We start from the raw sequence: 13049 nt of genomic DNA, 5'->3' as shown, positions 1-13049 counted from the left end.
CGCCCCTGATTAGCCAATGGGAAGGGTAACGGTCGAACGCCAATTACCATGTTTCTTTTATTAGATAGGATTATTGACTATATTCCCTGTGCTGTACTTTGTGTCCCTGAAGCACATTTGTTCCTTTTTAGAAAAATATTTTTTATTGATTTCAGAGAGGAAGGGAGAGGGAGAGAGAGATAGAAACATCAATGACGAGAGAGAATCATTGATTGGCTGCCTCCTGCATACCTGCTGATGGGGATTGATCCCGCAACCCGGCATGTGCCCTTGATCAGAATCGAACCTGGAACCCTTCAGTGCACAGGCCAATGCTCTATCCACCGAGCCAAACCGACTAGGGCCACATTTGTTCTTTATCTTCATTATTTGTCTCCTCCCCCACCCCACCCCCCACCCCCACACAGACATACACATACTGACATGGTTCTTTCTGGCCTTCCAGATTCAGATATTAAAGACATCCGAGGTTACCCAGCACCTGCCCAGAGAGTGCCTTCCAGAAAACCTGGGTGGGTACGTCAAAATGGACCTCGCCACTTGGAATTTCCAATTCCTACCCCAGATGAATGGCCACCCGGATCCCTTCGATGAGATCATCTTGTTCTCCCTCCCTCCTGCTTTAGACTGGGACTCAGTGCATGTTCCAGGTCCTCATGCCATGACTATCGAAGAGCTGATGAATTATGTTAGCACCAGGCAAAAGCGGGGAATATATGAGGAATATGAAGACATTCGTCGTGAGAACCCTGTTGGCACTTTCCACTGTTCCATGTAAGTACGAAAAAGGTTTGAGCCAACTAGGATGCTCTGGCACAGGTTGGCAACAACTCCTTCCACACCTCACGTCCTTAACTGAGATTTCCTGGGTTAGGGAGCTTCACTGTCACTTAGATGATGGTTTCTCTCCTCCAGAAAGAGGCATCTCCTGCTTTGGTACTTGTTGCCAATATCCTGTGTTCTGAAATTTCTGATGATCTTTGGTACCAAAAGGGGAACCCTTAATAATGAACACATTTTTAAAATATTTTCCTGAAATGCAGATATTTTTAGAAAACAAAACAAAACACAAAAATGTCCTGTCCTCAGAGTGAAATTTGGTCCTTTCATTTAGGCAGTTTCTCTATAGAGCATTTATAGTATAACATTATTTTTTGAGGGAGGGGTGCAGATGCATTTAAAATAATTCATGGAAGCATTTGAGATATTGCTTCCCAGCAATTGTCAGTTTTGCCTCAAATAAATTCTTATAAAAATTCTCTGCAGGGTTAGACATTCTTTTTTTTTTTTTTTTATCCTCACCGAGGATATATTTTTCCATTGATTTTCAGATAGAGTGAGGGGATGGAGAGAGAAAGGAAGAACGATGCATCAGTTGGTTGCCTCTGGCATGCACTCCAACTGGCTTGGGGGTTGAATCTGCAACTGAGATATGTGCCCTTGACCTGGAATCAAACCCCCGATCCTCTGGTCCGAGGGCCGCCGCTCTAACCACTGAGCAACTGGCCAGGGCAGAGACATTCTTAAGTCAACATGTATTCTGGTCTCCTGGCAAGAAGTGGGAGGAGGGCTAGGAGTTTTAGTAATAATTAACTGAGATCAAGGTAAACAACTAGCTGAATATATTTCCACATGAGTCTCTCTTCTACCAGTGGTTCTCAACCTTCTGGCCCTTTAAATACAGTTTCTCATGTTGTGACCCAACCATAAAAATATTTTCGTTGCTACTTCATAACTGTAATGTTCTACTGTTATGAATCGTAATGTAAATATCTGATATGCAGGATGGTCTTAGGCGACCCCTGTGAAAGGGTTGTTCGACCTCCAAAGGGGTCGCGACCCACAAGTTGAGAACCGCTGAATTATGCTCAAAAGGAAAGCTATTTGGAGTTTTCCTCAGAAAGCAGTAGCCACATCGATAGATGCCATATTAAGTCAAAGTAAGTTTATATATCATGTTTTCTACAAAAGAACAGATTTTACAAAACTCAGCAGTATATATTTTCTATTTGAAATTCTAATTTTCCTTTTCTCTCATACCATTTATGTTTGTCTAACAAATCATAATTGTGGACATTACTAGTTCCCATATACTGTGAAGGATCAACCTGGTCTCAGAGCTTCCTCTCATTTGTGCTATTTCTTTTCTTCCTTGTGCCTGATTTCTAGTTACTCTAACAATAGCCTCATAGCGTGCTCCATGGATACCAAGCCTACACAACCAATGCTCAGTTTTCTATTCTCTTGTTCTTTGCTTTCCAGAAGGATAAATACTGATGCACTGACCAATATAGTGACAGAATGCAGTACCTAGTGTTTTCCATTTCCATGTAAGGAATCAAAGATTCAGTTTTAAAAATCTTCCTCTGTCTTGAGGGTATCTCTAGTAACTCCAGCTCTAAAACCAAGTAAATATTCTACAGTGCTTTGTAAAGGCAGAAAAATAATACCTAGTTTGTGAGGAAATGCCTGTGTTTCTAACAGAAACACTTCCAATCTCTACAAGTTGTATCTCAGGGAGCCCAGCCTCAGAAATCCTCTACCATTGTGACTCTAAGGACATCAGCCACCAGCCTTACGGTTAAGGTGTTTCTCTAAGCATCTGTATTCCAGAAAAATACAAATTAGTTGAAATATCTCCCAGAAAAACATATTTTAACAACAATAAGGATTTTTCAAAGAAACACAAGAACTATAGCAAACTGCAATGCTGTATTTTCTTTATCTCTGCTTATTCCTTCATACACTACTCTCAGTTGTCCTTGGCAAATTTGATATTTAGAATTATGAAAGAACTTAGTTTGCATTGGTGTCAGAGTTGGCAAAAGCAGCAAGAAGAAAGGGTCTGTAAATGGCCTCTGAAAAGAGAATACAAAACAAACAAAAAACAACAACAAAATGATTCACAGCAAAGAAGAGTTGCCTCTTAGAAATGTAGCCTATGGGATTTTCCTTCAACCCAAACTGTACTACAAAACCACCAGGTTAGTTTATAACTGGTTCATAGCTACTTGATAACTGTTGTCGCAACAGAGCATAGATCATTTATCTTACTATTGCTCTCATTTATATTACCATGTTTTCATTGGCTGAAGCAGAAATCTCTCTCTCCACGCTGAGCTCTGGAAATTGGCAAAGTTGTCCCAGTGGGTCCCACCGAGGCTTAAAGTCCAGCTTAGCCAAAAATCCCCTCTGTGACTCACACAAGTTATTTTCCTCCTCTGTACTTCAGTTTTCCTGTGATGTTAGACTCTGATATAGACGTATTGTCTAGCTTAAATGTTTTAGGAATCCATGATTCTGTGAGTACATTTTACCCTTTGTAATTCCTGTCCTGCATAGTGTGCTGTAAAGAAGATGCAGAGCGAGAGCCTTTTAACAAGAGGAAAATAATGATTTAGGAAACAGGTAAAGAAGTAAGAGAGAAGTGATGGACAAAAAAAATCAATAAGCAGACCAAGAATGCAAGGAAAGTAGAAGAAAAAGAGAAAGCACATATATCAATTCGGGGGGAGTATTCTTTTCTCCCACGTTGCCCTTGTTTCTTCCCTAACAGTTCAAGATTCCTATATTCATCCAGTATTTTTCCCAACCAGTTTTTCCTCCTGTAGTTTTGAATCAGAGTTATATTGTGAAGCAGGGAGGAGCTTTGGGCACACTTGTCCTGTGGATTCTTGACTTGTTATAGTGCTTCTGCTGTGGGATCCTTGAGATGTCATTTCTACCATGACCCTGCTCTCCCCATTCAAAACACAGGTTTGGTCAGTCAGAATGGCTAAGTTGTTTGAGTGTCCTGTGCACCAAAAAGTTTCTGGGCTTGATTCCCAGTCAAGACACATGCCTGGATTGCAGGTTTGATCCACGTACATCGATGTTTCTTTCTCTCTCTGTCTCTGTCTCTCTCTCTGTCTGTCTGTCTCTCCCTTCCTCTCTTCTTCTCTTTGTTCCTTCCTCCCTCCCTTCCTCTCTCTAAGCATTTCCTCAAGTGAGGATTAAAAAAAGCAAAAAAAAAAAAAAAAAAAAAGCAGTTTTGAATTATTCTCTTGGCACCAACCAAAACGGCTATTATGTTATAACTAGAGGCCTGGTGCACGAAATTCGTGCACTGGTGTGTGTGTGTGGCGGGGGGTGTCCCTCAGCCCAGCCTGCATCCTCTCCAATCTGGAACCCTTCTCAGGGGTCCTCAAACTACGGCCCACGAGCCATGGCTGGCCCGATCACTCTCAACTGCCCTCCCCTGCTGGCCCGATCACTCTCAACTGCCCTCCCCTGCTGGCCCGATCACTCTCAACTGCCCTCCCCTGCTGGCCCGATCACTCTCAACTGACCTCCCCTGCTGGCCTGGTTGCCCCCAGCTGCCCTCCCCTGCCGGCCATCTTGTGGTGGACATCTTGTAACCACATGGGGGCTGCCATCTTTGTGCAAGGGCGTGAGGGTCAATATGCATATTACCTCTTTATTATATAGGATTAGAAAACCCATCCCAATTCTATGGAAGGATAGCCTAATCTTGCTTCTTTTTATTTTGTTTTGTTAATCCTCACCAGAGGATATTTTTCTGACTGGGGTGGGTGATCAAACCTTCAACCCAAGATATGTACCCTTTACCAGAAATCAAACCCATGACCCTCCAGTGAGCAGGCCAACGCTCTAACCACTGAGAAACACCAGCCAGGGCCTAACCTTGCCTCTTTATTGAATGAAGAGCCCCCTACTTCAGGAGCAGAACCCAGAATCTACATCAACTCCAGACCTCTGTCTTACTTCAAGTTCCAGACTCTGCCTTGGAATTCTAGTTTATGGCATAGATATCAAGGTTCTCACTGTTGTCCAGGATGCCCATTAACCAAGACTTTCTCTTTTATTTTTTCTTCTCCTTACACATTATTTTTTTAAAAAGATGTTTTTAAATTAACTTTTGTTATTAAATAATTGTAGATTCACATGCAGTTGTAAGAAGTGATACAGAGAGATCACATGTACCTTTGGCACAATTTTCCCATGGTAACATCATAATACAAAATCGTAGCAAAATATTAGAACCAGATCTTAACATTGATATAGTCTATCAGTCTTATTTCAAATCTTCCCAGGTTTTGTGTTTGTGTGTGTGTGTGTGTGTGTGTGTGTGGGTGTGTGTTCTTTGTAATTTTTATTATACACATAGATTTGTGTATCCATCACCACAGGAAAAGATACAAAAGAATCACATTACCACATACCTCTGTCCCACCCCTCTCCATCTCTATTCCCTGCAACCACTAATCTATTCTCCATTACTATAATTTTGTAATTTCAAGAATATTACTATATAAATAGAATCATACTGTATGTAACCTTTTTCCATTCAGTACAATTTACTAATGATTCACCTAAATTGTCATGCTTTAATAGTTAGTGCATTTTTATTGCTGAGTATTATTGTTATTATTAATTTACTAGAGGCCTGGTACACGAAATTTGTGTATGGGGGAAGGGGGCCCTTCAGCCCAGCCTGCATCCTCTCCCATCTGGGATCAGGCCTAAACTGGCAGTCGGACATCCCTCTCACAATCCGGAACTGCGGGCTCCCAGCCACTCGCCTGCCGGCCTGCCTGCCTCATTGGCCCTAACCGCTTCTGCCTGCCAGCCTGATCCCCCCCTATCCACTTCCCGGCTGGCCTGATCACCCCCTAACCCCTCCCCTGGTTGCCCCCAACTGCCCTCCCCTGCAGGCTTGGTCACCCCCAACTGCCCTTCCCCGCTGGCCTGATTGCCCACAACTGCCCTCCCCTTCTGGCCATTTTGTGGCAGGCATCTTGTGACCACATGGGGGATGGCCATCTTGTGTGAGGGCATGATGGTCAATTTGCATATTACCTCTTTATTATATAGAATTCTGTAATTTTTTAAATTGAAGAGGTAAGTGTGCTTCTATGAAATGATAAAATATATTAAATCTTTTTTTTTAAATATATTTTATTGGTTTTTTACAGAGAGGAAGGGATAGGGATAGAGAGTCAGAAACATTGATGAGAAAGAAACATTGATCAGCTGCCTCCTGCACACTCCCCACTGGGTATGTGCCCGCAACCAAGGTACATGCCCTTGACCAGAATCGAACCCGGGACCCTTGAGTCCGCAGGTCGACGCTCTATCCACTGTGCCAAACTGGTTAGGGCAAATATATTAAATCTTATTAATTCCATTTTTTGTTCTGGAGGTAATGACCTACTTTTTTAAATTTACTCTTAGTTTTCTATGTGCCTATCCTTATTTCTTTCTATGCTAAGTCAGATTTACTTTAAATTCTCATTTTATAAGTGGTCAAATATATAAAATAATTGGCTGATTTTATTTTTTCCCTTGGAGACCTCACTTTCAAAACTTTTGGGGGTTTTTGTTCAAGTCTAAACTGTGGTTGCTCCTCAGCTTTTATCCTGTTGTTTCCCCTCCCCACTTCCCTTGGGCTCTTCTTTCCTGAGATAACTGTCTAAGAGTGCAAATGCTAGGTCATATAGTGATTGCATGTTTTATTTATTTTTAAATTCTCACCTGATAATATGTTTTTATTGATTTAAGAGAGAGAGAGAGAGAGAGAGAGAGAGAGAGAGAGAGAGAGAGAGAGAGAAGAGAGAGAAACATCAATCTGTTGCCTTCTGCACTTGCCCTGACAGGGGATTGACCCTCAACATGGGTATGTGCCCTGACTGGGAATTGAACCCACGCACTTTGGTATATGGGATGACACTCCAGCCAATTGAGCCACATTAGCCAGGGTTGGTGATTGTATGTTTAGTTTCTTCTTCCTTTACTTATATTCTATTTTGCTAGAGCAGTGATTTTCAACCCGTGTGCCACAATAATTTTTATACATTACCTGACTCTTTAGTCAGAGGCACTGACTTATCTTAGATTGTCACATTAAAAAGTGACAACAGCCACTTGGCAGGTGTGTTTCAGCAGTTGAGCATTGGACCCATGAACCAGGATATTCAGGGTTCGCTTCCTGGTCAGGGCACATGCCCAGGTTGCAGGCTTGATCCCCAGTGTGGTGCATGCAGGAGACAGTCAATTGATGCTTCTCTATTGATGTTTCTCTCTCCCTCTCCCTTTCTCTCTCTGAAATCAATAAAAATATCTATTTTTAAAAATGACAACAGCCAACACAACAATAGCCGTTCTGTGTGAATGAATCAAAATTTTATCTCTTTTTTGTCAGATGAGCAAAAATTATAATATATTTTTTGGTATGCTGCAAAATTTTAGTAGTTTATGTGTGCCATGAGATGAAAAAGGTTGAAAATTGTTGTATTACAGCATAGAATTCTAGGTTGGAAATAATTTTACCTCAGAATTTTTAATGCAATGTCTTTCTAATTACTAAAAATGCTACTTATTAGGGTCACCGAAGGAGGAACACATGAGGCCAAAAGGGGTAAAAAATTATGAATTTATTAGGTCATCTAGAAAACCCGATGGGCTGAGACCCAAAATGGCACCAGCACCCATGGATGGGGAGTTAGAGGTTTTAAAGGACTCTAGGCGGGCTTTTTCTGGGCAGAGCAATCTCTGTGCAGGTCTGGAGGGGAAAGATAATGGTCTTAGCAAGTGGAATATGGTCTTAGTAAGTGAAATGTGGTCTCTGTGAAAGGGAATGTCCATTGTGAAATGGCCTGGAAATAAGTTCCTGGGGGAGGGGTATTGATCAATTAATTCAATCGAACCTAACAATCCAGCCTTTTTGTTTTATGGAATAGGGACAAAGGTCATATCTTCCGTAATTACTTACTGCTGAGGTGGAGCTTCGAGATCACAGGAGGTTGGACTTTGATTGCAGTCATCTGGAACACTGTATAGATTCGTCATGGTTGGAATGAGGGGTTACAGCAGCGTGGTTTCCCCAAGAGGCTGGTTGATGAAGGCTCGAAAACAGTCCTGAAGGAAAGATGAAAAATGGCACAGAGTATATGGGCCAAAATCTAGGATGAAGTATAGGAATGTTAATGGTCCTATGAAGGGGAGTAGCCAGGTATACCAATTTATATTCTTTAGCCAGTAGTCCCATGAATTTGATTGACGTTCTCTGATCTTTGTCGCCCTCTCTGTTACTTTTTGGGTGGCATCCCTGACTAGGCCAGATCGATTGACATACTACTAAAAACAACTCTTCCTCTAGACCAGTGATGGCGAACCTATGACACGCGTGTCAGAGGTGACATGTGAACTCATTTTTTTGGTTGATTTTTCTTTGTTAAATGGCATTTAAATATGTAAAATAAATGTCAAAAATATAAATCTTTGTTTTACTATGGTTGCAAATATCAAAAAATTTCTATATGTGACACGGCACCAGAGTTAAGTTAGTGTTTTTCAAAATGCTGACACGCCGGGCTCAAAAGTTTCGCCATCACTGCTCTAGACAGTGGTTCTCAACCTTCTGGCCCTTTAATTACAGTTCCTCATGTTGTGACCCAACCATATAATTATTTTCGTTGCTACTTCATAACTGTAATGTTGCTACTGTTATGAATCATACTGTAAATATCTGATATGCAGGATGGTCTTAGGCGACCCCTGTGAAAGGGTCGTTCGACTGCCAAAGGGGTTACGACCCACAGGTTGAGAACCACTGCTCTAGAAAGAGTCATAGACTCCCTTTTTCTGCTGTTATGAAGTCTAGTCCTCTTCTGTTCTAGAGGGTGACAGCAGCTAGCAAGTCTATCTGATCCTGAATCTGAACTAAATATTTGGCAATAGCATCTAGGTCTTCTTGGAAGCCCTGAGACAGAATTTCAAGATACGATAGAGCAGTGGTTAGGTCGCCTATGCCAGTTCCAACCCCTGCTGTGATACCAAGGATTATTAGGAGAGGGATTATCTAGATTCCTCTTTTGTGTTGTATTTAGTGTGTTACGGGGACAGGTCAAAACTGATTTTGGGGGGCTACATCTACATTGAGTGAGAAATAGATGAGAGTACAGGTTCCCGTCCAGTTGGTAGGGAGGCAGATGTATGTGTTTTCCCCATAGAGGAAGAAAAATCCCTGATCATGGAGACAAGTTGAAAGGTGTGAGAAGAGGTGGACTAAAGGGTATAAGGTTCCTTTTCCCAGTTCCGCACTCCAAATCGAGAGGGTAGTTTTCAAGGTGTTACCGATAAGGGGTGACAGATGAGTGGCTGAGATTCTATTTCAGTGAAAGTGGGCGTGAATGCTAGAATGGGCTGTTATCCAAGGGAAAAGAGAAAGGGAAGAAAAGGAGCAGTTGAAACCTCCAGCCTGGGTGGTTGGATAAGAAATAAAATGAACTGGATGTAGGAAATAACCATTGGCTTCGGGGAGACCTGGTTGTCAACTCCTTGGGACCAATGGCTGTTCAGTAGTTTTAGGTTAACTGTGGTGTTGCAAGCTGATGATGGGAGATGGCCTATTGATATATTGTCCTGTGACCTTGTAAAGCATACAGGGGTGTGTAGAGTGATAGGACCTGTGACCTGGAGGGAGGAAGGAGCTACCTTAGTAAGAAATAGAATACAGGTATGGAAGAGAAAGGAGGCTTGATTTGCCTGGGCTATAGGATAATTACCTAGAAGGTTCTCTACCTTTTTCTTTTCTTTTTTAATATATTTTTATTGATTTCAGAAAGGAAGGGAGAGGGATAGAGAGATAGAAAGATCAATGATGAGAGAGAATCATTGATCAGCTGCCTCCTGCACGCCCCCTACTGGGGATCGAGCCCAAAATCAGTGCATGATTTTTGCCCAATTCCGTCTCTTGATTGATATAAGGATGGTGGTATATGCTGAAGACGAGTGTGAAAGGCAGAGCCAGCAATTCCTGGCAAGGGTTGGATTGGTCTGGATGAGGAGGGAATGGGTAAGGTTAAGTGTTCATTTGAGATGAGTGGAGGTGAGAAATTTCCTTACGGGTGTAGGGGAGGAGGGCTGGGATAGGATGAGAAAGAGAGCTAATTCCCACTTCCAGGGTTGGGATCGTCCCCAGGCGAGGAAAGGGTATGTTCTGGATCTAGAGAGAAGGAAATCTTGCCCCATGGGTAATTGAAGTCCCTTTGTAGAAGGGAGTCCCATAGAAAGGTGAGAGTCCTGATGCAAAGGGAGAGGGGACAGTAGCTAGGACCTGGATGGTTTGTATTAGGAGAGAAGGTGGGCTTGCAGGTAGGTCAGGGTTATTGGGGTCAGTGCACAGGGGGCACGTGCAGAGTTGCTCACTGATTCATCCTCTTCTTCTGGGATCTGGGTAAGGTGGAATCTGGTGATTGTGATACTTAGGGGACTCCAGCTCATGGGATGGTGGTGTTCCAGGGATGGGATTTAATCTGGAAAGGGGGACCATGGGGGTGTGCCCCGATAGTGTAGCTGCAGTTGGGGTAGTTAGGAGTACCTGACAAGGGGCTTGCCATTGGGGCTGTAAATAATTTGATGGATGGATTTCCTTTAGGAGGACGCAGTCCCCTGGCTATAGAGGAGTAGGGGAATGTCTCCCGTAAAAGGTGGAGGAGCACCTGATCAGCATGTTCTCTCAGTAACTGTCAGATGAGATTTAAAACGGGGACATAGTCTCCTAGAGGGGTCTCTGTGGAAGGGAAGTTTCCTAATAAGAAGGGGCTTCCATACATGAGTTCAAAGGGACTAAGAAAGGAGGGTGCACGGGGGGTTGTCCTGATGCACATAAGGGCTAGAGGTAGGAGAGTACTCCAAGGTTCTTTAGTTTTGAGAGTTAATTTAGTTAGGTGAGACTTAATTAAGAAATTCACCTTTTCTACCTTGCCTGAAGATTGGGGCCGGTAGGGGTGTTGTAACTTCTGGAGGGGAGGGTAATGGTCTTAGCAAGTGGAATGTGGTCTAAGCAAAAGGGAATGTACATGAGAAGTCCCAGGGGAGGTGGTATCAATTCAATTATTTACAATGAGGTGGGTCGGACATAGTGCGGAATGGCTTCTACCCAGCCTGAGAAGGCATCTACAAGGGTTAAGAGATATTTGATTGAAGTCAATTTGTCAGTCTTGCCCAGGGATTTGGCCCCTAGCCTGATGAGTGGGGAAAAGAAGGAGGTCTAATCTAACCTGTCCTTAGGGAAATACAGAGTAACACGTAGAACAGGTTTTGGTGATATCTTGCAGTAGGGAGGCTAGGCTAGGACATGGCCCGTAAGATATCATGGGCCTGTCCCTGGGGAAGGATATATTTTCCCTGAAATTTTAACCATGGATCTTCCTGAGTGGCCCTAGGAGCTAATAGGGACTGAAGTTCCTCTGGAGTGTATTTGGGTGTTAGATGGGGTATAGCTAAGAGTTGGGGAGATGGAGGCTTCCTCTGAGCTGCTGCCTTGGCCTCCTGGTCAGATTTGTTATCTCCCTGTGTTACGGATCATTCCTGACTCGGTGTCCTTTGCAGTGTATGACTCTTAAGAAGGCTAGAAAAGGGGAGAGAGGTTCCTAAATTCCAAGCAGGAAGACCTGTTGAGGCTTTCAATCGTAGTGTCAGGACTGTGAATGAGCGGTGGAAATAAAGAAAGTCTAAGCTCAGATATAAGGACATAAACAACAGGAGAGAACCTGGGTGGGCTGCTTTAGCTTACTAGGAGGGAAGGGGTCCCTTCGGACATCAGGGGTCATCAGATTCTGACTCACTGGACAAACTTTTTACAAGTAACAAATAACCAGCTTAGCCAAAAAATAAACAAATAGCATTTCTTAGGTTGACATTTCACAATTAACCAGATTAGCCAAAGAGTAAACAAATAGCATTTCTTAGGTTGACATTTGTCAACACATTTTAAACACACTGTTACTTTCAGGAAAATATACATTCAACTAAGTACAAGAGATCATCTGTAATAAAAGCTAAGAGCAGGCGAATTTAAAACTTGTCTAGAGAAACCAAGATGGCGGCATAGGTAAACACTGGAGATTGCTGCCTCAAACAACCACTTCAAAAATACAACTAAAAGACGGAACGGACATCGCCCAGAACCACAGGAAGGCTGGCTGAGTGGAAATTCTACAACTAGAAGGAAAGAGAAAAGCATACCGAGACTCAGAGGAGGTGCAGTGTGGAAAATACAAAGGTGCGGAGGTGCGTGCGGAGCGGGCTGCCGGCTGAGGGCGCGGTTGTCCGTTTCAATCGGGAGGGAGTCTCAGGCTCTGAGCTCCAGTTCCGGGCGAGTCTCTGGGGACCCAGACTCAAACAGGAGAAACGGGACTGTCTGGCATCGGTCAGAACTCAAGGGCAGCTTTCTCTCCGAGGTTTGCAGCAGTGGCTGGGACTCTGAGAGGCAGAGCCTCTGGGGATGGAACTGAGAGCAGCCATAACTGCTAATGCAGCCCGCCCTGTTGATCCCCTGGGACCCGTCCTCCCCAAGCCCTGCACAGAGGCATTTTTGGGATAGCCTCAGGCAGAGGCTAGATTAGCGCCACCCTAGAGATCCAGGACAGAAGTTCTCCCACTGCAGACACAGCTGATTCTCACAGCCAGTTGGCCTGGAGGTCAAATCCCCCCCAGTATTACCTACAGCAATCAAGGCTTAAATACAACAATACTGCGCACAAAGACCACAAGGGGGTGCACCAAAAAGCATAAAAAATGTGGAGACAAAGAAACAGGACACAACTGACAGAAATGGAGGATATAGAGTTCAAAACCACACTTTTAAGATCTCTCTAGAACTGTCTAGAAGCCGCTGATAAACTTAGTTAGGCCCTTGAAAAGACTGGTGAGACCGCCGAAAAATATAGTGACATCCTCAAGAAATCTAATGAGACCCTCGATGTTGTGATAAAGAACCAATTAGAAATTAAGCATACACTGACTGAAATAAAGAATATTATACAGACTCCCAACAGCAGACCAGAGGAGCGCAAGAATCAAGTCAAAGATTTGAAATGCGAAGAAGCAAAAAACACCCAACTGGAAAAGCAAAATGAAAAAAGAATCCGAAAATATGAAGATAGTGTAAGGAGCCTCTGGGACAGCTTCAAGCGTACCAACATCAGAATTATAGGGGTGCCAGAAGATGAGAGAGAGCAAGATATTGAAAACCTATTTGAAGA

At 43.2% G+C, this 13049-nt stretch overlaps 1 protein-coding gene across 1 annotated transcript in view; it reads left to right on the top strand.

The window, feature by feature from the left end:
- The window catches only part of PTPN9 (protein tyrosine phosphatase, non-receptor type 9), a 117375-nt gene that overhangs the window by 82071 nt on the left and 22255 nt on the right, over positions 1-13049 (top strand). The window contains exon 6 of the mRNA XM_006774580.2: positions 446-774. Within this exon, the coding sequence (XP_006774643.1) occupies positions 446-774 (329 nt within the window). The remainder of the gene's footprint in view (positions 1-445; positions 775-13049) is intronic.

This window comes from Myotis davidii, unplaced genomic scaffold (assembly GCF_000327345.1).
Source record: "Myotis davidii unplaced genomic scaffold, ASM32734v1 scaffold687, whole genome shotgun sequence".
NCBI classification, from domain to species: Eukaryota; Metazoa; Chordata; class Mammalia; order Chiroptera; family Vespertilionidae; genus Myotis; species Myotis davidii.
This window is presented reverse-complemented; position numbering and strand designations above follow the sequence as displayed.